The sequence below is a fragment of the Callithrix jacchus genome, chromosome 2 (genome assembly GCF_049354715.1).
Source record: "Callithrix jacchus isolate 240 chromosome 2, calJac240_pri, whole genome shotgun sequence".
Classification (NCBI taxonomy): Eukaryota; Metazoa; Chordata; class Mammalia; order Primates; family Cebidae; genus Callithrix; species Callithrix jacchus.
This window is the reverse complement of record NC_133503.1, coordinates 171,569,312-171,594,637: the sequence shown is the minus strand read 5'-3', so window position 1 is coordinate 171,594,637 and position 25,326 is coordinate 171,569,312. Positions and strand designations below refer to the sequence as shown.

At 39.7% G+C, this 25,326-nt stretch overlaps 1 protein-coding gene across 6 annotated transcripts in view; it reads right to left on the bottom strand.

Moving 5' to 3' along the window:
- ADAMTS12 (ADAM metallopeptidase with thrombospondin type 1 motif 12) overlaps positions 1-25,326 on the bottom strand; it is a 390,838-nt gene that overhangs the window by 217,619 nt on the left and 147,893 nt on the right. For 2 of the 6 annotated variants that reach the window (XM_035291711.3, XM_035291710.3), the window contains exon 1: positions 1,958-2,108. The exons of the other annotated variants lie outside the window; for them this stretch is intronic. Coding sequence is in view for 1 of the 2 variants with exons in the window: in XM_035291710.3 (XP_035147601.3) it covers positions 1,958-1,978 (21 nt within the window). In the remaining variant the exon portion in view is untranslated. Of the gene's footprint in view, positions 1-1,957; positions 2,109-25,326 lie in introns of those variants that run through there. 6 annotated transcript variants of the gene reach the window in all.

Below are 25,326 nucleotides of genomic sequence, written 5' to 3'. Positions count from 1 at the left end.
TAGTTAATTATCTTTGTTTCTCACTTGATAGCACTTGGAACTGAGTGCATTTATTTCATTATAATTCCCAAGAGCTGCTCCCACAGAGTCACAAACTATTGTTCCTACAGAAAAAAAGTAAGTCATTGATAGACTGACATTCAGTGGACCCACTCGTCCAGGGGTTCTCTAGTTTCAGTGTGCAACAGAATCGTATGGAGAGCTGTTAAAAATGCATATGCCCAGCAGCCCTGCACAGAGATTCAGTGAATCTAGTGTGAGGCCCAGGAATCTGCCCTGTAGAAAGCATCCTGAGGTTTCTGTCATAGATAATCCACGTACCACACTTTGGAAAACACTGAATGCTTCTATCATGTGGTGCTTAATTATTTTCATCTCCCACCCCCCACCCTCAACTGGCAACTGGCATAGCATTAAGGATATAGAGAAGTACTAGTAATGGTCTCAATTAACACTCAGTTGAACTTCATCAAAAGAAGTTCTTTTTTTTTTTTTTTTTGAGACGGAGTTTCACTCTTGTTACCCAGGCTGAAGTGCAATGGCGTGATCTCGGCTCACCGCAACCTCCGCCTCCTGGGTTCAGGCAATTCTCCTGCCTCAGCCTCCTGAGTAGCTGGGACTACAGGCACACGCTACCATGCCCAGCTAATTTTTTGTATTTTTAGTAGAGATGGGGTTTCACCATGTTGACCAGGACGGTCTCAATCTCTTGCCCTCATGATCCACCTGCCTCGGCCTCCCAAAGTGCTGGGATTACAGGCATGAGCCACCGTGCCCGGCCCAAAAAAAGTTCTAACTATGACAATTGTTGATTGCAGTTTGTGAAGACTATTCCCCTGAATTCAAGGTTCACAATGCCTATAACACCTTGGCAGACTAGGATGATAAAATGTGCCAAAAAAAAAAAAAAAGATTTTAAAAACATTCCGGTAAGTAGGCAACCTAGATAAATAAATTTTTTGCATTTGAAATGTAAAATAAATGTGAAATGATTTCATGTCAAGAAGAAAATTGGCCTTCTGAAAGAAGCTGGCTTGACGTACATGCTGAAGAACTCGACAGATGTCTTGAAAATTAAGGCCTTTTTGTCACATCTCAAACCATGCCTTTCCAGATAAGCCAACAAAATCAAGAAGCATCAATAAAGGGACACTGTAGCATCCAAAAAGCTCATTAGAACTTCTCTCTAACAGTGTTCTCAGGGACAAGGGTGGGAGCCCCATAAATGACGCCACCTGAAAATATGGCTCTTTGCAGCCTTGAGCAAAAAGGGATGCTAGAGTCTTCTGGTCATTTTTGATGACTTATCTTCTACGCAATAATCTTGTATCAGAAAAGTTTTCTGCGTCTCGTAATTTATCTGTCTTTGCTTTGTGTGTGTGCACGTTCTTCTAAGCAGCAATCCACATACCCACATTTGCCATGTCTCAACAGAAAATACGGTTTCTGACTAAAAGGAAGGGGAAAAATTGCTAGCACATCGGGAGCCCAGGAAGCATGTTATTACGCAGAACAATGGGAGAGAACTGGCTTCCAGAAGTGAAAGCACTTTCCCCATGGGAAGCAGAAAGCCATTATGGTGGATTTAGCCTTGACACAGCACTACTTTTTCATGATACCCCAGTAGTTCACCATTTCCTTTTCTTTCTTTCTTTCTTGTTTTTTTTTTTGAAACAGAATCTCACTCTGTTACCCAGGCTGGAGTGCAGTGGTGTGATCTCGGCTCACTGCAAGCTTCGCCTCCTGGGTTCAAGCAATTCTCCTGCCTCAGTCTCCTGTAGCTGGGACTACAGGTGCATGCCACTACTTCTGGCTAATTTTTTTGTATTTTTAGTAGAGACGGTGTTTCACCATGTTAGCCAGGATGGTCTCAATCTCCTGACCTCATGATCCGCCCACCTCGGCCTCCCAAAGTGCTAGAATTATAGGTATGAGCCACTGCGCCTAGTCAACTCACCATTTTCAAACCAGAAACCATCCTTCACTAGAAGGACACAAAGCCCTTCCTGGGCTGAGGAGAATGTGGCCCTGGCCCTTCTTCTCCCATCCTGATGGGCAAGGATCCCTGATGAGGGAGTGCTCCCACCCTGGAAGGAGCATAGCCAGGCAAGGCTGTTGCCATGGTCACACAGTGACCATCCTCCTTACTGTGATGACCTCACACACCGCATTCCAGGGATGTTTAACAATGACCTGGGACAAAGGGAATGTCACCTCTGATGGCTTAGTGATGGGCATAGGCTAATCAGGAGGAATTTGGTAGTATTGATTTCACTAAGAGTCACAGCAGAGAAAGGTTAGCAAAATGAAGAGGAGGTCTAGAGTGAGATGTTAGAGACATAAATGAGACATTAATAAATATTTATATCTGCATCATGTCTCTAAAACGAAAAGACAAAGAAAGATTTGCCTTCCAACAGGATCTATCTTTAAAGAATATGTCCACATTCACTGTCTCCATTTTCCATGGCCCACTATTGTCATAATTATGACAGAATATATTCATTTTAGTTATATGTAATCACCCAATACCCTGTAAGGAGAATAAGTCTGAGTAACTGTAGTATTTTTCACCTGGGGGCAATCAAAATCTTCGATCCTTGAAGGCAACATTAAAGTGGTGGTGGAGAGGAGCTGAGAAAGCCGGAAATAATCATGTTTAAGAAAGAAGGGGGCTGGGCACCATGGCTCAGACCTATAATCCCAGAACCCTGGGAGGCCAAGGTGGGTGGATCACCTGAGGTCAGGAGTTTGAGACCGGTCTGACCAATATGGTGAAACCCTGTCTCTATTAAAAATACAAAATAACCAGGCATGGTGGTGTGTGCCTGTAGTCCCACCTACTCAGGAGGCTGAGACAAGAGAATCACTTGAACCTGGGAACCAGAGGTTGCAGTGAGCCGCGATTGCACTACTGCACACCAGCCTGGGCAACAGAGTGAGACTCTGTCTCAATAATAATAATAATATAAATAAATAAAATAAATTTAAAAAATTAAAGAAGGGAAAAGTCAGGAGGCCTGCAAATAACCCAGGTACAGAGAAAAAGGTGCCCTGGGGATGATGAGGCCAGAAGGGAAAAGATTCATAGAGGAAGATTCACCAGCTGAAGGCCAAAGTGAAGATCTGCAGGAAGAAACTGGGGATTCTTCCCTGGAGCATGATAGGAATTGTACAACATAAACTCCTTTACCATTTTGAATCATGACATCTTCGGTAAAGGGTCCATTGCTCTCTAGTACTTCAGTGTGACTAGCAGTGCTGTGTCCTCCTTCCAGGATGGCACAGGGAGAAAACAGAGAAAAGGAGCTGAAGCTATACATGCCAGAAACCGCTTTTTCTCTTTAAGTAGGAGGTAAGATCATCTGCATAAGGCAAGTAGGATGGGCAACTGGGAAACTGCTCTGAGGAATGGGAGATGGAACTGACCTTTTATGCAGCCAAGGCTCACCTGAGAAGCTTGAAGAATCTCACCTTGAAGGCTCACCTGAGATTGTGAAAAACAAGTCAAGGGAAATGACAAAGAAAGCAAATGCAAAGGAAGTGGTGCTCAGAAAGGAGACTGTTAAAATTTGAGCATTTAGAAATTGTAAAGCAAGCCTGGTGTGGTAGGCTGAATATAGACCCCTGAAACTGTCCACGTCCTAATCCCTGGAACCTGCCAATACCTCTTTTTTTAAAAATTATTATTATTTATTTTTTTATTGTACTTTAGGTTCTGGGGTACATGTGCAGATCATGCAGGATTGTTGCATAGGTACATATATGGCAATGTGGTTTGTTGCCTCCATCCCCCCTCACCTATATCTGGCATTTCTCCCCATGTTATACTTCCCCAAGCTCCCCAACCCCCCACTGTCCCTCCCCTGGCTTCCCCAACAGACCCCAGTGTGTGATGCTTCCTTCCTTGTGTCCATGTGTTCTCATTGTTCAACACCTGCCTATGAGGAGAACATGCAGTGTTTGATTTTCTGTTCTTGTGTCAGTTTGCTGAGAATGATAGTTTTCAGATTCATCCATGTCCCTACAAAGGACAGTAACTCTTCATTTCTTATGGCTACATAGTATTCTATGTATGGTGTATATGGGCCACATATTCCAAGTTCTAGCCAGAACAATTAGGCAAGAAAAAAAATAAAGGGCATTCAATTAGGAAAGGAGGAAGTCAAATTGTCTCTATTTGCCGATGACATGATTGTATATTTAGAAGACCCTATCATCTCAGTCCAAAATCTCCTTAAACTTACAAGCAACTTCAGCAAAGGATACAAAATCAATGTGCAGATATCACAAGCATTTCTATATACCAATAACAGACTAACAGAGAGCCAAATCATAAGTGAACTCCCATTCACAATTACTACAAAGAGAATAAAATACCTAGGAATACAATTAACAAAGGATATAAAGGACCTCTTCAAGGAGAACTACAAACCACTGCTCAAGGAAATAAGAGAGGACACAGGCAGATGGAGAAACATTCCATGCTCATGGATAGGAAGAATCAATATTGTGAAAATGTAATTTATAGATTCAACGCTATCCCCATCAAGCTACCAACGACCTTCTTCACAGAACTGGAAAAAACCACTTTAAACTTCATATGGAACCAAAAGAGAGCCTGTATAGCCAAGATAATCCTAAGCAAAAAGAACAAAGCCAGAGGCATCATGCTACCTGACTTCAAACTATACAACAAGGCTACAGTAATCAAAACAGCATGGTACTGGTACCAAAGCAGAGATGGAGGCCAATGGAATGGAACCAAGACCTTGGAGGCAATGGCATACATCTACAACCATCTAGTCTTTGACAAACCAGACAAAAACAAGCAACGGGGAAAGGATTCCCTGTTTAATAAATGGTGTTGGGAAACTGGCTAGCCATGTGTAGGAAGCAGAAACTGGACCCCTTCCTGACACCTTACACTAAAATTAACTCCAGATGGATTAAAGACTTAACCATAAGACCTAACACCATAAAAACCCTAGAAGAAAACCTAGGCAAAACCATTCAGGAGATAGGCAGAGGCAAGGACTTCATGACTGAAACACCAGAAGCACTGGCAACAAAAGCCAAAATAGAAAAATGGGACCTAATTAAACTCCAGAGCTTCTGTATAGCAAACGAAGCAATCAGAGTGGACAGGCAACCAACAGAATGTGAAAAAATTTTCACAATCTACCCATCTGAAGGGCTAATATCCATAATCTACAAAGACCTAAAACAGATTTACAAGAAAAAAATAAACAAACCCATTCAAAAGTGGGTGAAGGATATGAACAGACACTTTTCAAAAGAAGACATATATGAGGCCAAGAAACATATGAAAAAATGCTCATCATCACTGGTCATTAGAGAAATGCAAATCAAAACCACATTGAGATACCATCTCATGCCAGTCAGAATGGCAATCATTAAAAAATTTGGAGACAACAGATGCTGGAAAGGATGTGGAGAAATAGGAACACTTTACACTGTGAGTGGGAGTGTAAATTAGTTCAACTATTGTGGAAGAGAGTGTGGTGATTCCTCAAGGACGTAGAAATAGAAATTCCATTTTCAGCAATCCCATTACTGGATATATTTCCAAAGCATTATAAATCGTGCTTATTATAAAGACTCATGCCCATGTATGTTCATTGTGGCACCTGCCAATATCTTACTTGACATAGCAGAAGAGAGTTTGCAGATGGGATTATGTCAAGGATCTTGAGAAGGGGAAATTGTTCTGCATCATCAGGGCTGATTGTGTAATCAGAAGGGCCCTTCTAAGATGAAGGCAAGAGGACCTGTGTGACTAGGAGATGAAATGACAGGAGCAAGAGGTTAGAGTGATGTGATGAAGGAGCCAGGAGCCAAGGTGACCTCTAAAAAATGAAAAAGGCAAAAAAACAGATTTTCCCCTGAACTGTCTCAAAGGAAGGTAGCCCTGGCAATGCTTGATTTTTCACTTCTGACCCCCAGGATTGGAGAGAATAATTGTGTGTTGCTTTAAGTCACTTGGTGGTAATTTGTGAAAGCAGTCCTAGGAAATTAATACGCCCTAGTGAGCGGTCATGGAAATGGATCACCAAAGTAGACCCATTCAGGGAACTCAAGAGAAGGGAAGTCAAGGAGGCTAAAGGTCATGACATTAAGGCATGGGCCATGATTCATAGTATAAAGTATATTTCATGTCACAACCAGTTCACATGCAAACAAATGTTTCAGGAAAAATGCTTCCACTTTTTCCTGTGTGGGAGGCATTCTGATATATTCCATTCTGTGTCACTCTATTTCATTTCTTTTAAATTCTGGTTCTAGATTCAAAACTATTGATATGGAATGGAGAGCTTGGACTTTAGAGCTAATGTGGATCTGAGTTCTTTTTCTAATTTCTGTGTGCTTTTCCTGTGTGACCTTGGTCAACTAGGTTGATGGCTGAGTCTCAGACTCTTCATAGGAGAAACAGGGAATGCATATTTGGCATAGCTGTTAAGAATCGAGGAAATATTATAAGGAAGCACCTACAAGGCTCTAGTGCCTGGCACATAGCATTCATTAGGAAACAACATTGGCTTCTTTTATAAAACCAGATAATCCTAGCACTGTAAGACTGCAAGGGCTCAGTTTTCAGCTGCTACTGGGACTGCCTTCTCAAATACACTTGTCCACACATACAAATGCATTTCCAGCCAGGAGAGACTATTTATCAAGTCATCAGTGATTGCTAAACTACTTTAATTATTAGAAATCTCTTCCCTTTATGGCATGAAAAATCTGTGTCCTTATAATTTCTGTTAATCTTCTTAGTTCTGTCTTCTGGAATTACACCTGAATATGTCCAATATCTTTTATATGTAATATCTCCTTAAATAGATTGGATGACATTTATCATATGCCACTAAGATTCTCTTTCCGTGTTAAATGCTTCCATTCCTTTCAACCATTTTCCTATGTGGGAGGCATTCTGATATATTCCATTCTGTATCACTCTATTTCATTTATTTTAAATTCTGGTTCCAGATTCAAAACTATTGCTATGGAATGGAGAGCTTGAGCTTTACAGCTAATTTCCCATCGTGCTCATTATTCAGCAGTCTGGTCATTCTTCTGGAAACATACTACAGCTTGTCATCATTCCTCTTGAAAAAACACCAGATCTGAACATTGAGAATCCAGCACTCCAATGCCAGCAGCTTTGAAAAAATAAAAGAGTGGAAAAAGAATAATTTTTTTCCTACACAAGAATTAAATTCTTCAGGGATGAGATTAGTAAGGCAAAACTTTGGTCTAATAAGGACTTACTTCTTTTGCTGGGACTTAACCAAAAGATCTACTTTCTCTATGGCAGATGGGGTGTGGTCCAGGAAATGATCATTAAAATTGGGAAAAATGTAAAGTGACAACATTGAAGATAGAATGGCTTAGTGCTTCCTAACGTTTGATGATTGTTTTTCTTAAACAAGTGCCCATGAGAGTTCAATTCCCACCCCTAGGCATCTTCATTAGTGTTCAGCTCCTAACCCACCAGCACTCCCGATTGTTAATTCTCTCAGCATCCAAGTTGCCTACAAACAGTTTAAGGCAGTGCTATTCTGCATATGAACATAACACACCAAAACCAACCCACTGCAAACCACCCCAGTCTGCAAGCGAGGCAGGGACGCCTGGGTGTTAAATTAGAGGAAAGGTTGATTTAAAGAATATATGTGAATGATCTGTCTTCTTTTTCCCAATGTTTTATTTTGCGAAATTTTTAAAATGTAGAAAACTTAAAAATAGACACACATATGCGCTCCACTGCTTAGATTCAACAAGTATTTTTCCACCTTTGATTTCTAACATATATGCTCAACCCTTTGACGGTAACTTGCAAACATCATGGCAACTTAACCCTAAATACGTCATCAGGCAAGTCTTAAGGACCAGACATTCTCCTGTATAACCACAGTTCTGTTACTTCGCCTGAGAGAATTAGTAAATATGCCGCAATTAAAATCACCTCATTTTCATTCCATGTTCAAATTTCTTCAATTGTCCCCAAAACATCTTAGTTTTGCATGGTTTCTCTGTTCGTAATCAGGAATCTAATCAACTTTAACATATTGCATATGGATACAATTTTATTTTGGAATATTTTCATACTTACTTCAAGCACATTAAAAAGTGTAATATTTCTTAAAACTGAAATGTACCCTCCATTATTCAGTAACCTTAACCCTGATCAAGGCAATGTTCTTGGAGATGAACTTGCTGGAAGCAAATGACAGCCTGTCTGATACTTAAATCGTGACCCCCAAATCGCTGATAGAAGAGTATCGTTAAGCAGAGTATGAAGGTATAACCAGTAATCTCTGACCACAGAAAAAAAGCATCAAGATAAGGCTATTGTCTCTTTTATGCTTTGTCTATAATTTCTAAATGTATTATAAACCAAAACACCAGTTCTTTAAAAAGTGCTTGCCAGTGGTTTTCTCTATGTGACACGCTTAATTTCGTAAGATTAAAATACAATCCTCTGAATCTCTTTCAAATGATGTGATGAAGTGTTCACTGTCTTGAGTGTCTTTGATTTAAATGTAGATATAACAGGAAAAACCCCTTTGTTTTAAACATAGGTTATTATAATCAAGTAAATCTTCAGTTGTTTTGTCTATACTTCCTGAGTCTGTAAGTCGTAATGAAGAGGGAGACCCAGGCCTCTCAGATCAACTTCCCCTTTGACTATGAGGCTGCATTTCTTTTTTTTTTTTAATTGCATTTAGGTTTTGGGGTACATGTGCAGAACATGCAAGATAGTTGCATAGGTACACACGTGGCAGTGTGATTTGCTGCCTTCCTCCCCTTCACCCACATCTGGCATTTCTCCCCATGCTATCCCTCCCCAGCTCTCCCCACACTGCCGCTGTCCCTCCCCTATTCCCCCCAACAGACCCCAGTGTGTAGTGCTCCCCTCCCTGTGTCCATGCTGCATTTCAGTAGAAGAAAAGGTTGACCTACTGGCACCTCCGGTTTTACCTTCCTATAGGTGACAGGCTAGGCCTTGGGAAAACTCTCCAGAAGGCACTATTTTTACTTAAAACAAGATCAAACCAGAAACGTTTTCACATGTGAGTCCTCAAACTGTAAACTGGAACCCTTTCATACGTGATTCCTGAAACTGTAAACCAATACCTTTTCACATGTGCGTCCTAAAACTATGAACCTAAGATTCTTCCACGTGTAACATCTAAAACATAAGCCTATATAAAGGCAGAACCTTCCTTTGTTAGATGAGCTGGGTTTTCGACAAATTACTGCCTGGTCTCCAGGGGGAATAAACTCCTCCCTCCTTTATTTGGTGCTCCAGAGATGCGTTTCCTGCGGCAGCTCCTGCTGCAGTAAGTCTACATCTGAAGCTATCTACAAGCATCTTCCAGTACAGAATTCCCAGTTGTTTAATCTTCCCTCCAGGAGGGGGAACTTAACTGCCCCGTGTTTTGTGACTTGGTTTCATAGGGTAGAATATTAAAAGAGAAGAAAAATAGTTACTTTACAATGAGGAAGCATGGCAGGCACTACTTCAACCAAGAAGCAGGTTAGCATCAAGTCTTATTAATATGTTAATATGTGTGCCCTTGGTATTACATGATGAGAGTAGCATTTTATCTCTGCTATGTTCTTCTCCAAAACCCATCACCCCAGCGTAACCAGGAGAAAAAGCAGTAGACAAATCAAATATAGGAGCATTCTACAAATATATATATATATGACCCATACGTCAGGCTAAGGAGACATGACAATTAAATGTAATATGGTGCCCTGGATAGACTTCTGGAAAAGAAAAAAATAACATTAGGGGAAAACTAGTGAACCCTAAATAAAGTATATAATTTAGTTACTAGTAACGTATCTATGTCTGTTTCTTAGTTTTGACAAAAATAATTTAATATCATAAGGTGTTAATGGTGGGGAAACTGGGTGTCAAGTACACAAAGGCTTTCTGTACAATTTTTTTTTTTTTTTTTTTTTTGAGACCGAGTCTTGCTCTAGGCTGGAGTGCTGTGGTGTGATCTTGGCTTACTGAAACCTCACTTCCTGGGTTCAAGAGATTCTCCTGCCTCAGTCTCCTGAGTAGCTGGGACTACAGGTGAGCACCAACATGCCCAGCTAATTTTCTTTGTATTTTTAGTTGAGACAGTTTCACCATGTTGGCCAGGATGGTCTCAATCTCCTGACCTTGTGATCCGCCCACCTCAGCCTCCCAAAGGGCTGGGATTACAGGCGCGAGCCACCATTCCTGGCCTCTCTGTACTATCTTTACAGCTTTTCTTTAATTCTAAAAATAGTCTAAAATTTTAAAAGTGTACTTTTAAAAAATGAAAGTACAAAGAACGTATTCTTTTTTTTTTCATTAATATTAACATTAACAGAAGGGTGATCCCAATCAAAATCTGGAAATGGAAATTTAAAATTATCCCATAGTAAAACTGTGCAATTACTCTATCAATCTGGCAATTTCATCATATTGTGGTCAAACAGACACTGTGGGAAAGTGAGAACTGCATCTGCCTTTCAGAACAATATGCATTGAGAGCCTCAATATGCATTGAAATATGTACTTTTGATCCCAGCACTGTCTGTAAAATCATCTCTGAAAGAACTGATCCAAAACGAGAAAGTCCGCTTGTGCACAGATACATATCCATCACTGCATTACTGATAACGATGAATATTAGAAAACAAACTAATGACCAATAATAATTGCCTGGGAAACAAATTGCACATGTACACAATGGGATGTCACGCAGCAAATAAAATATGTGTTCCATTTATAACGACATGGAAAGATGTTCATGATATAAGTTTAAATGAAAGAAAATTATACGTTCAACATGATCCCAACTTTGCAGAAATAAATAAAAAATACAGGAAAGAAATAAATATATCTTCATATTCATCACGGTCGTTCCTGAATGCTTGGATAACGGTCCTGTTCTTTTATACTTTCAGTGAACATTCTGAGCTTGCCACATGAGATATATACTTCTTTTATAGTAAAAATAAAGTTATTTTCAAAGCACTTGGTAGTGCTTTTCTTTGTATAGATTACAATTTTTATTGTGCCTTTCTGTATTTAGCTAATTTCTATATTAGCTGTGTTATTTTTTATAGCCAGATAGAATGTATTACAATGTCTTATTAGACTTTTCTAAATTCAGTTGTTTGGGTGGTAACATATTTTAGCTAAAAAAATTTTTTTCACAAGACTAAGTGATGTATACAAATAACCTGGATGTTTTAGGGGTATTTGTTCATTTAGGAAGCATGATTTTAATAGAAGTTTTACAAAACACATTCTGTTCCTAACAGCTAGTCATCAGTTTGTGCAATTACATTGCTAATTAGAGGTCCCCAGGTAAAGCAGCTGAAGGCAGGGAAGAGGAGGGAGAAAACATGATAGGGAAGAAGAGAGAAGGAAACTACAGCAGAAAAGAACAGACAGGGTAAAAAATAACAGAAGTGGGAAAGGTGAGTCAGGAGAAGATGGAACAAGAGCAAAGGAAAAAAAGGGGAGAGGTGAAGAACAAATATGTACTACTTCTTTCAAATCTATAAAGTAGGAAATTGGAAATTACATGAAATGAGCTCACTAATAGGCAACAGTACTGGGTGAGAGATGGTCATAATCAGTAGATAAACCAACAGAATTAGAACTGGCACACATTTTGTATACAAGTTTTTAAAGTTGCTTAAAAATTGCCCTGGGGAGGCAGCCATTCAGGTCAAGGTTAGTTGGTAAAGAACAGCCAATAGGAATACTGTGCTGGGCAAGAGGCCATTCGGGGGCCTCCACGCTGCCAAAGTGGGCTGTGCTGTTACTGATGTTGCTTCCGGCTTCCAGTTCCAACTATACTGCCTTTATTCAATCATTCAAACGTTTACTTCATTCATGGCAAAAGAGGAAGACCAGACGAGGAAATAATTTTTGAAATGCATATTTCTAAAGCCAAAGGGGTGATTTTTTTTTTTTTTTGAGACAGAGTTTTCACTCGTTACCCAGGCTGGAGTGCAATGGCGCGATCTCGGCTCACCACAACCTCCGCCTCCTGGGTTCAGGCAATTCTCCTGCCTCAGCCTCCCGAGTAGCTGGGATTACAGGCACGCGCCACCATGCCCACCTAATATTTTTTTGTATTTTTAGTAGAGACAGGGTTTCACCATATTGACCAGGATGGTCTCGATCTCTTGACCTCGTGATCCACCCGCCTCAGTCTCCCAAAGTGCTGGGATTACAGGCTTGAGCCGCCGCGCCCGGCCCAAAGGGGTGATTTTTAATACCTCTTCTAGCTACAGAGAAATAATAACATCATTAAGCATTCAGAGGCATAAAAGTTATCAAAATCACTATTTTGAAAGCCCTTTTAAATCATAAGGAAAATTATTATTTTATAGATGTTTGATTTGCCAGGATATTAGTTTTCAATCGTATTTAAATCATGGAACAGAACTGTATTGTGCATGTTCTCAAATTTTAGATATTTGAAAATATAATATGTAGTGATTGTATGTTTGATAGGCAAAATAAGAGCTCCCCAAAAGATATCCATGCCTTAATTCCCAGAGCCTGTGAATATGTTAGATTACATGGTAAAGGGGAATTAAGGTTGCAGATGAAATTAAAGTTGCTAATCAGCTGACCTTCAGATAAGGAGATTAGCCAGGATTAACTCAGGCCTACCTTGATCTCCTTATCTGATCTCTCTCCTACCTCATCTCCAGATAAGGAGATCAAGGTAGGCCTGAGTTAATAAAAAAGATTATAACCGCCAGACAGAGGCATAACAGCAACAACCAGAGAGATGTCAGTGTGAGAAAGACTTGGGCCAATGTTGCTGGCTTGGAAGATGGAGAAATGGGCAAGTGACTTCTAGCAGCTGGAAAAGCCAGGAAACTGACTCCCAAGAGGGTCTCCTTGGAAACTCCTAAGAGTGTGCAGAAGAAACACAGCCCTGCCAACAGTGATTTTGACTCACTGAGACCCGTTTCAAGTTACCAATTTCCAGAACTGTAAGATAACAAGTTTGCATTGTTTTGAAACCCCACAGCTAAAGCAGCATGGACAAAAGGAGGGAGCATGCCAATCAGAATTGGGTGCCAGCTCTTAATAGAAATTAAGACAAAAGCTCGTGTCCAGCCTGAGAGGGTAGAAAGGACTAACCTTGCTCCCTGGAAACTTCAGCTACTTAATCCAGACTAAGGCCTCTGAAAGACTTAAAAGTTAGTCCATATTATTCACTTATATCAATTACAGACAGTGATGTTGTGAGTCCATCACAGCTCCAAGAGTTGACAAAATCAGCCCAAGAACTACCTGGAAGAAAATGCCAAGTTTGGCAAAGTTGAAATACAATTATTTTTCTTCCGTTTTTTTTTTTTTTTTTTTGTGTGTGTGTGTGTGTGTGACAAAGTCTTGCCTGGTTGCCTAGGCTGGAGTGCAGTGGTGCGATCTCGGCTCACTGTAACCTCCACCTGCCGGGTTCAAGTAATTCTCCTGCCTCAGCCACCCCAGTAGCTGGGATTACAGGTGCACACCACCACGCCTGGCTAATTTTTTTGTATATTTAGTAAAGACAGGGTTTCCCCATGTTATCCAGGCTGGTCGTGGACTCCTAACCTGGTCGTGATCCAACCCACCTCGGCCTCCCAAAGTGCTGGGATTATAGTGTGAGCCATCGTGCTGGCCGAAATACAGTTATTTTTCTACTGGGAAGAAAAATCAGAACTAGAAAGTCTTGAGATATTTTGTTGATTTGGGACACTTAGGTCAAACGTAAGGGGTAAAAAGTCATGACCAAAAGGAATCTGGTCAAGCAATCAGGAGATGCAGAGTTGTACCCTGTTGTGAGACCTTACATAAGTCACCAAACTTTTTATGTCTCAGGTTTTGCAGCTGAACAATGGAAATTATAACACCTGTCCTGCCTTCTTCCCATGGGTATGGTAAAAGGCAAATAAAACTATATGCATGACTCTACAAGTATGTATATATCGCTCTATCATTTTCAGCTTAAAAATCACAATAAACTATTTTGCTGCAAATCACAATGGTGCTCTACGAATGATTTTCTTTAGAAAAGTCTCCTGTCTGGGGGATGGTGGTTAGTGGCTTTTTAATAACGTAATGGTCTCTCTAACAAAGTCTCATCATCCATAGACAGCATGAGCTCGTGGTTTTAAACATGTCTTCATTCCAAAGGTTCCCAGAACAGTCTGATCTCAAGGGCATTGAAGAGGAAATGGCCTTATGTGCTGGGTCCTGGTTGCTTCCAATTTTGAACTGAGGATAGGAAAACTTGAAATCTGTGGGGAGTAAGAGATCCCATTTGGATCAAGTTTCCACTTTCTGGGGTCTACAGGGAAATAGTGGGGAATACTCTGTTTTTTTCTCACTATTTATTAATTTGTAACTTGCACACTGTTTGGGGGTCCGGGAGGAATCTTTAACTGCCTGTGAGTCAGCTCCTCCAAAGACAGAGCAGGAGCTCTAAGTAAGTCCATCTCTCATCAGCTACACACCTGAGCTTCGTCTGGAGGTTCTGTGGCAATATAGGGATGTTTTTAAAAATGCTTTTCAAATTCATCTGAAATATAAATTCAGAAAAATTCAGTGATCTAAGCATAGAGTTAGGGTTGCTTTAGACTCAGGAGGGGGCAACTGAAATGTTATTTCAAGGTCCCTGTCTTCAAATTCTGCCCTCGTCCCCCACCCCCATGTACCATGTACACTTCTGATGTCACCCTCTCGGAGGTCCTTCCCTTACCACACAACAAAAAAGTTCAGAACTCCCACCCAGCACTCCCTTATACCCTCCTCCTCCTCCTCCTCCTCCTCCTCCTCCTCCTCTTCCACTTCCCGTCCTCGATTTCTCCTCCCCTCCTCCTTCTTCTCTTTCTCCTTCTTTTCTCTTTAAATCTTTTTATACAGATACTGATCTTGAACTTCTAACCTCAAGCAGTCCTCCTTTCTCAGCCTCCTAAAGTGCTAGGATTAGATATATGAATCACTGTTCCTGGCCTTCATTACTTTTTTTATTTTTCTTTAAAAGACTTAATATTATAGATAGGCATATATTCACAGGTTAGTAAATGTCACTCTCTGTATGAGAATTTCAGTTCCCTGATAGGTAGGGTTTTCATCTACTTTGTTCAACACTATATCTATTAAATATAGTGCATAGAATGCTGTCCAGCACATGATAGATGCTCAACAAATGACTGTTTAGTGATGACTGTTGAATAAATGATGTTGAATATCCATAACTAGATCTTTATTTCTTCAGCTTAAAGTAAAAAAGGAATCTGTCTTCTGAAAAATAATGAGAATGGCTTTGGAAGGAGTATCATAGCAAGGTTTTCAACCTGTATGAATGAGTAGGTGCCAGTTCTTGCCTGGGAGAAGATCTCAAAAAGTCAAAGAAAAATGAGGTCATAGCCTTGAAGATCAAGTGAAACATTCATCAACACATTAATGGTCCCACTCTGAGGGAGGTTTATCTTCTTTTTTATTTTCTTGGACAGTCTACATTTCCTATAATTATTAGGGTTTTTTTTATTAAAAAGAAATATCCATCCAGCAAAAATAGAGTTTGTTTAACAGATAGTTTTAGTTTTGCAAGATGAAAAGAGTTCTGTGGATGGACGGGTCTGGTAGCACAACCATGTGAACACACTCATGTCACTGATTTATGCACATAGAAATGGTTAAGATGGTACATTTTACAAAATGTATATTGCAAACAGTATTAAATATCCACTGTCCTTAAAAGGATAACACTGTGTGGTAAAGTTATACTGCATACTTGGTGTCCTTTGTGGTCCCCTCATCCTTTTTTTTTTTTTTTTTGAGACAGGTCTTGCTCCATCACCCAGACTGGAATACAGTGGCACAGTCTCAGCTACTGTAGCCTCAAACAAGCCTCTGGAATTGAACCTCAAGCAATTGCTTCTGGGCTCAAGCAATCCTCCCATCTCAGCCTACCAAATAGCTGGGACTACAGTTATCTGCCACCACGGCTAGCTAACTTTTTTATTTTTGGTAGATATGGGGCTTCAATATGCAAGCAGGCTGGTCTTGAACTCTTAGCCTCAAGCAATATTCCCTCTGTGGTCTCCCAACGTGCTGGGATCACAGGCATGAGCCACCACACCCTGCCTGTGGTCCTTTTCAATAAGCATATTCTGTGAAGTTTTAATTCTAGACTCTCAGCAGCAGTTTCCTTGCACAAGAGCTATCATAAGTAATTCATCCAGACCAGAGACCGCAAAAACAGGGCACTGCCATCTGCCTCACCTATATGGCCCCATCCTGTGCTCACAGCAGACACTGCCATTCATCCTTGGTGCTCTCACCTCACACTTTCAACCTATCGCACAGTCCTTCTCAATAAGCAGCCCAGGCATCTTCTACCAGTGGGTCCAACTTAACAATGTGAGATAAAACTAATTTACCATGTGATTTAGACATAGTTCCTCCTAAGATGCTGTATTACTCACTTGGAAAACATCCAGGAGGTCAGAAAATTGAGCAAAAATAATTCAAGAATTAAGAAGAGATGAAGACAGTTTCCATATGTGCCTGTATGCATACCTAATAAAGCATAAACCCGAATGAAAACTGAGATCCTTCTTTTCTAAGCTTCCTGAAAAAGAGCAGCTTGGCTGTCCCTCATGTACCCTTAGGACAGTGAGAGCTTCTGGGTTGAAGACAGATCTGCACCACTCTTAAAAATGGAGCTAATCCTGGATGAGTTTTCACAAATTTAATTCATTTTACTCACCGCTATTTGAAACTCGTTGAGATAAGCACACAAATGTGATGTGAAGGAGGCTTGAACCCTGCCTTCTAGACCCCGGCAGGAATAATTTTAACATGAAGTGGGCAGTGAGAAGGAACAGATCCCACACTGTGGATGCACTAAAGAGAAAAATATTCCACTTGGGAAGCCTTCAGAAAGAAGGATTTTGTGATCTGGGCCATAGAGAATGAGTATTACTTTAGAATTCGGAAAGGTAATCTTTTAGACAGCTGCAAAGACTTAGCAAATAACCTGCATGTGGAAGGTGCAACACATAACCGTGATTCTTGAAGATGTGCACTCTTCTTGATGGAATCTTATATTCTTATTCTTTTTCTAAGAAGAACATCTTCTGCTTATCTTTTTTGTTCAATGACTTGTTTCTTTTTGAATTTAGGCTCAGACAGTAACTCTTTGGACTCTCCTCGATATCAGTCTATGCGACACTAAGAAAGGCTACGTTCTTGATATTTTGATTAGAGCTTTCTATAATAGATAGCAGGCAGAGAAGTTTTCATAGCCTTAAGAACCACATCCCTTCTGATTTCATTCTTCTCACATAGATTATTCACAATGAGAACTGGCTGCTCATGAGTGCACTATGCAAAAATTAACTCCAGATGGATTAAAGATTTAAACATGAGACCTAACACCATAAAAACCCTAGAAGAAAACTTAGGAAATACCATTCAAGACACATGCATGGGCAAAAATTTCATGACTAAAACACCAAAAGCAATGGCAGCAAAAGCCAAAATAGACAAATAGGATCTAATTAAATGTAACAGCTTCTGCACAGCAAAAGAAACTATCATAAGAGTAAACTGGCAACCAACAGAATGAAAAAAAAATGCAATCTACCCATCTAACAAAGGGCTAATATCCAGAATCTATAAAGAACTTAAAGAAATTTACAAGAAAAAATCAAACAACTCCATCAAAAAGTGGGTGAAAGACATAACAGACACTTCTCAAAAGAAGATATGTATGCAGCCAACAAACATACTGAAAAAAAGCTTATCAACACTGGTCATTATAGAAATGAAAATCAAAACAACACTGAGATACCATCTCACACCAGGTAGAATGGCAATCATTGTAAAAGCGGGAGAAAACATGCTGGAGAGGATGTGGAGAAATAGAAACACTCTTTTTTCTTCTTTTTTTTTATTGCATTTTAGGTTTTGGGGTACATGTGAAGAACATGAAAGATAGTTGTACACTTGGCAGTGTGATTTGTTGCCTTCCTCCCCTTCACCTATATCTGGCATTTCTCCCCATGCTATCTCTCACCAACTTCCCACCCCCTGCTGTCCCTCCCCTATTACCCCCAACAGACCACAGTGTGTAGAGCTCCCCTCCCTGTGTCCATGTGTTCTCATTGTTCAACACCCACCAATGAGTGAGAACATGTGGTATTTCATTTTCTGTTCTTGTGTCAGTTTGCTGAGAATGATGGTCTCCAGGTTCATCCATGTCCCTACAAAGGACACGAATTCATCATTTTAGATTGCTGCATAATATTCCATGGTGTATGTGTGCCACAGTCTATCATCAATGGGCATTTGGGTTGATTCCAGGTCTTTGCTATTGTAAACAGTGCTGCAATGAACATTCGTGTGCATGTGTCCTTATAGTAGAACGATTTATAATCCTTTGAATATCTACCCAGTAACGGGATTGCTGGGTCAAATGGAATTTCTATTTCTAGATCCTTAAGGAATCGCCACACTGTCTTCCACAATGGTTGAACTAATTTACACTCCCACCAGCAGTGTAAAAGTGTTGCCATTTCACCACACCCTCTTAGCATCTGTTGTCTCGATTTTTTAATGATTGCCATTCTAACTGGCATGAGATGGTATCTCAATGTGGTTTTGATTTGCATCTCTCTAATGACCAGTGATGATGAGCATTTTTTCATGTTTGATGGCCTCATGTATGTCTTCTTTTGTAAAGTGTCTGTTCATATCCTTTGCCCACTTTAGAATGGGCTTGTTTGTTTTGTTCTTGTAAATCTGTTTTAGTTCTTTGTAAATTCTGGATATCAGCCCTTTGTCAGATGAGTAAACTGCAGAAATTTTTTCCCAGTCTGTTGGCTGCCGATTCATTCTAATGACTGTTTCTTTTGCCATGCAGAAGCTGTGGAGTTTGATTAGGTCCCATTTGTCTATTTTGGCTTTTGTTGCCAATGCTTTTGGTGTTTTGGTCATCAAGTCCTTGCCTACTCCTATGTCCCGAATGGTTTTGCCTAGATCTTCTTCTAGGGTTTTTATGGTGCCAGGTCTTATGTTTACATCTTGAATCCATCTGGAGTTAATTTTAGGTAAGGTTTCAGGAAGGGGTCCAGTTTCTGCTTTCTGCGCATAGCTAGCCAGTTTTCCCAACACCAATTATTAAACAGGGAATCCTTTCCCCATTGCTTGTTTTTGTCAGGTTTATCAAAGATCAGATGGTTGTAGATATGTTGTGTTGCCTCCAATGCCTCTGTTCTGTTCTATTGGTCTATATCTCTGTTTTGGTACCAGTACCATGCCGTTTTGATTATTGTAGCCTTGTAGTATAGTTTGAAGACCAGTAGTGTGATGCCTCCCGCTGTGTTCTTTTTACTTAGAATTGACTTGGCTATGCGGGCTCTCTTTTTGTTCCATATCAAGTTTAAGGTAGTTTTTTCCAGTTCTGTGAAGAAGGTCATTGGTATCTTGATGGGGATAGTGTTGAATCTGTAAATTACTTTGGGCAGTATGGCCATTTTCATGACATTCATTCTTCGTAACCATAAACATGGAATGTTTCTCTATCTGTGTCCTCTCTCTTATTTCGTTGAGCAGTGGTTTATAGTTCTCCTTGAAGAGCTCCTTTATATTCCTTGTTAATTGTATTCCTAGGTATTTTATTCTCTTTGTAGCAATTGTGAATGGCAGTTCATTCTTGATTTGGCTCTCTTTAAGTCTGTTATTTGTGTATAGGAATGCTTGTGATTTTTGCACATTGATTTTGTATCCTGAGACTTTGCTGAAGTTGCTTATCAGTTTCAGGAGATTTTGGGCTGAGACGATGGGGTCTTCTAGACATACTATCATGTCATCTGCAAATAGAGACAATTTGGCTTCCTCCTTTCCTATTTGAATACTCTTTATTCAGACGAATTTTTGTCGCTCAGGGACCAGCAGATTTCTAGTGGAGCCCCACGGGTCGCCAGCGCGACTCTTGTGGCCAGCACAGCGGTTTTGCCAGAGCCTTGGCGTGGCAGCTCTTCATGCAGAGTAAACGGGACTGGTTCCCTTACTGACCGGTGTTTGGAGCTCCGGGAAGGCAGAGCCGCTTGTTGCAGACTCAAGAAGGAAGCAAGACCAGAGATTCCCAGGCAGAAGAGCACCATCAGTCTTATCGCTGCTATTTTGGCCAGCGCAGTGGGTTGCTTGAATCCCAGCACTGGGAATCAATAAATTGGACGTCGACTAAGAAACCTAATTAGGAAGGCAGTAATTGTAAAGACGACAGATGGATAAATTTATAATAAAGGGAGAAAAACAGCCTAAGAAGGCCGAGCATATCCAAAATCAGAACCCCTCTCCCTCTACAGGGGATTGCAGTTCCTCATCAGCAACGGAACAAGCCCTGATGGAAAAGGACTGTGTTTTATTATCTGAAGTAGGCTTCAGAAGGTGGATGATAAGAAACTTCTGGGAATTAAAAGAACTTGTTCTAACCCAATGTAAAGAAACTAAGAACTTTGAAAAAAGGTTTGACAAAATGCTGAAAAGAATAGACAATATAGAGAGGAATATAAATGAACTAAGGGAGTTGAAAAATACAACATGAGAACTTAGTGAAATATGCACGAGTTTAAATAGCAGAATGGATCAAGCAGAAGAAAGGATATCAGAGGTCGAAGACCAACTTAATGAAATAAAACAATAAGACAAGAATAGAGAAAAACGGATGAAAAGGAATGAGCAAAGTCTCCAAGAAATATGGGACTATGTGAAAAGACTCAATCTACGTTTAATTGGTGTACCTGAATGTGATGGAGAGAATGAATCCAAGCTGGGAAATACTTTTCAGAATATTATCCAGGAAAATTTTCCCAATCTAGCAAAGCAGGACACTATTCAACCCCAGGTAATACAGAGAACACCACAAAGATATTCCTCAAGAAGAGCAACCCCAAGGCACATCATCATTAGATTCACAAGGATCGAAACAAAGGAGAAAATACTAAGGGCAGCCAGAGAGAAAGGCCAGGTTACCCATAAAGGGAAGCCTATTAGACTTACAGCAGATCTCTCAGTGGAAATCCTACAAGCCAGAAGAGAGTGGGGGCCAATATTCAACATACTTAAAGAACAGAACTTTCAGCCTAGAATCTCATATCCTGCCAAACTAAGCTTCACAATTGAAGGAAAAATAAAATCTTTTATGAACAAGCAAGTACTCAGAGATTTTATTACCAACAGGCCTGCTTTACAAGAACTTCTGAAAGAAGCATTATACATAGAAAGGAACAACTAGTATGAGCCTTTCTAAAAATATACCAAAAAGTAAAGAGCATCAACATAAAGAAGAATTTACATCAACGAATGGATAAAATAGCCAGTTAACATCAAATGGCAGTAACCCTAAATTTAAATCGACTAAATCCCCCAATCAAAAGATACAGCCAAACCTAATGGTATATCCAAAGATACACAAAGACTCAAAACAAAGGGTTGGAGAAAAATTTACCAACCCAATGGAGAGCAAAAATAAATAAATAAACCAAAAGCAGGAGTTGCAATTCTCACATTTGATAAAATAGATTTCAAAGCAACAAAGATACAGTGGTAAAAGGAGAAAATTAATAAGGATATCCAGGACTTCAACTCAGATTCAGAATAAGTAAACTCAATAAATATTTACAGAGTTCTCCATTTTAAATACACAAAATATTGATTGGCCATTATTAATACCCATTTTTAGAATGAAGCAATATTCCTGTTCTCTCTCCCTCATTTTCTTCCTCTTCTTTCCTCTCCTTCTCTCCTTTTTTTACTTTTCAACATTCTAGTTCCTCACCTCTACTCAATATATTCCTCTGAACACCTGATTCCTTGTGATTGATTCTCCTGTCCCACTGAAACCTCCAATCCATTAAAAAAAAAAAAAAGCTAACTTGGAGGTCAAAAAAAAAAAGCAAAACATCTAGGTAAGTTTGAACTTCAGAAGAAAAAAAAAAAAAAACGAATACCCTTTCTTTCTTTCTTTCTTTCTTTCTTTCTTTCTTTCTTTTTTTTTTTTTTTTTTTTTTTGCCTGATTGCTCTGGCTAGAACTTCCAGTACTATATTGAATAGGAGTGGTGAGAGAGGGCATCCTTGTCTAGTGCCAGATTTCAAAGGGAATGCTTCCAGTTTTTTCCCATTCAGTATGATATTGGCTGTTGGTTTGTCATAAATAGCTTTTATTACTTTGAGATACGTTCCATCAATACTGAGTTTATTGAGGGTTTTTAGCATAAAGGGCTGTTGAATTTTGTCAAAGGCTTTCTCTGCATCAATTGAGATAATGATGTGGGTTTTGTTTTTGGTTCTGTTGATGAGGCGAATTACATTTATAGACTTGGGTATGTTGAACCAGCCTTGCATCCCTGGGATGAATCCTATTTGATGTGCTGTTGCAATTAGCTTGCCAGTATTTTATTGAAGATTTTTGCATCTATGTTCATCATGGATATTGGCCTGAAGTTTTCTTTTCTTGTTGAGTCTCTGCCAGATTTTGGTATCAGAATGATGTTGGTCTCATAAAATGATTTGGGAAGGATTCCCTCTGTTTGGATTATTTGGAATAGTTTCAGGAGGTATGGTAACAGTTCCTCTTTGTGTGTCTGGTAGAATCCGGCTGTGAACCCATCTGGACCTGGGCTTTTTTTGTGTGGTAGGCTCTTAATTGCTGCCTTGACTTCAGACCTTGTTATTGGTCTATTCATAGTTTCAGCTTCCTCCTGGTTTAGGCTTGGGAGGACACAGGAGTCCAGGAATTTAACCATTTCTTTCAGGTTTACTAGTTTATGTGCATAGAGTTGTTTGTAATATTCTCTAATGATGGTTTGAATTTCTGTGGAATCTGTGGTGATTTCCCCTTTATCATTTTTTATTGCATCTATTTGGTTATTCTCTCTGTTTTTTTTAATTAATCTAGTTAGTGGTCTGTCTATTTTGTTGATCTTTTCAAAAAACCAGCTCTTGGATTTATTGTTTTTTTGAAGGGTTTTTCATGTCTCTATCTCCTTCAGTTCTACTCTGATCTTAGTTATTTCTTGTCTTCTGCTAGGTTTTGAGTTTTTTTGATCTTCCTCCTCTAGCTCTTTCAATTTCAATGATAGGGTGTCAATTTTGGATCTCTCCACTCTTCTCATGTGGGCACTTATTGCTATATATTTTCCTCTAGAGACTGCTTTAAATGTCCCAGAGATTCTGGTATGTTGTGTCTTCATTTTCATTGGTTTCGAAGAACTTCTTTATATCTGCCTTCATTTCATTGTTTATCCAGGCAACATTCAAGAGCCAGTTGTTCAGTTTCCATGAAGCTGTGCGGTTCTGAGTTAGTTTCTGAATTCTGAGTTCTAACTTGAATGCGCTATGGTCTGAGAGGCTGTTTGTTATGATTTCAGTTGTTTTGCATTTGCTGAGGAGTGATTTACTTCCAATTATGTGGTCAGTTTTAGAGTAGGTGTGATGTGGTGCTGAGAAGAATGTATATTCTGTGGATTTGGGGTGGAGAGTTCTGTATATGTCTATCAGGTTTGCTTGTTCCAGGTCTGAGTTCAAGCCTTGAATATCCTTGTTGATTTTCTGTCTGGTTGATCTGTCTAATATTGACAGTGGAGTGTTAAAGTCTCCCACTATTATTGTGTGGGAGTCTAAGTCTCTTTGTAAGTCATTAAGAACTTGCCTTATGTATCTGGGTGCTCCTGTATTGGGTCCATATATATTTAGGATCATTAGCTCTTCTTGTTGTATCAATCCTTTTACCATTATGTAATGTCCTTCTTTGTCTCTTTTCATCTTTGTTGCTTTAAAGTCTATTTTATCAGAGATGAGAATTGCAATTCCTGCTTTTTTTTTTTTTTTTTTTTTTTGCTCTCCATTTGCTTGGTAAATCTTCCTCCATCCCTTTATTTTGAGCCTTTGTGTATCCTTGCATGTGAGATGGGTTTCCTGGATACAGCAAACTGATGGGTTTTAGATTTTTATCTAATTTGCCAGTCTGTGTCTTTTGATTGGTGCATTTAGCCAGTTTACATTTAGGGTTAATATTGTTATGTGTGAATTTGAAACTGACATTTTGATGCTAGCTGGCTGTTTTGCTTATCAGTTGATACAGATTCTTCATTTTGTTGATGCTCTTTACCATTTGGTATGTTTTTGGAGTGGCTGGTACTGGTTGTTCCTTTCTATGTGTAGTGCCTCTTTCAGGAGCTCTTGTAAAGCAGGCCTGGTGGTGACAAAATCTCTGAGTACTTGCTTGTTCATAAAGCATTTTATTTTTCCTTCACTTATGAAGCTCAGTTTGGCTGGATATGAAATTCTGGGTTGAAAGTTCTTTTCTTTAAGGATGTTGAATATTGGCCCCCACTCTCTTCTGGCTTGTAGAATTTCTGCTGAGAGATCTGCTGTGAGTCTGATGGGCTTCCCTTTGTGGGTAACCTGACCTTTCTCTCTTGCTGCCCTTAGCATTTTCTCCTTCATTTCAACTCTGGTGAATCTGACGATTATGTGCCTTGGGGTTGCTCTTCTTGAGAAATATCTTTGTGGTGTTCTCTGTATTTCCTGGACTTGAATATTGGCCTGCCTCGCAAGGTTGGGGAAGTTTTCCTGGATAATATCTTGAAGAGTATTTTCCAGCTTGGATTCATCCTCTTGGTCTCACATTCAGGTACACCTATCAAACGTAGATTAGGTCTCTTCACATAGTCCCACATTTCTTGGAGACTTTGTTCATTTCTTTTTGCACTTTTTTCTCTAATCTTGCCTTCTCATTTTATTTCATTGAGTTGATCTTTGACCTCTGATATCCTTTCTTCTACTTGGTCAATTCGGCTGTTGAAACTTGTGCATGCTTCACAAAGTTCTCCTGTTGTGTTTTTCAGCTCCATCAATTCACTCATATTCCTCTCTAAGTTGTCTGTTCTTGTTATCATTTCCTAAAATATTTTTTCAAGGTTCTTAGTTTTTTGCATTGAGTTAGAACATGTTCTTTTAGCTCATGGAAGTTTCTCATTACACACCTTCTGAATTCTGATTCTGTCATTTCATCACACTCCTTGTCCATCCAGCTTTGTTCCCTTGCTGGTGAGGAGTTGTGATCCCTTGTAGGAGAAGAGGTGTTCCGGTTTTGGGTGTTTTCCTCCTTTTTGTGCTGGTTTCTTCCCATCTTTTTGGATTTATCCACCTGTTGTCTGTGTAGTTGCTGATTTTCAGATTGGGTCTCTGAGTGGATGTCCAGGTTGTTGATGATGAAGTT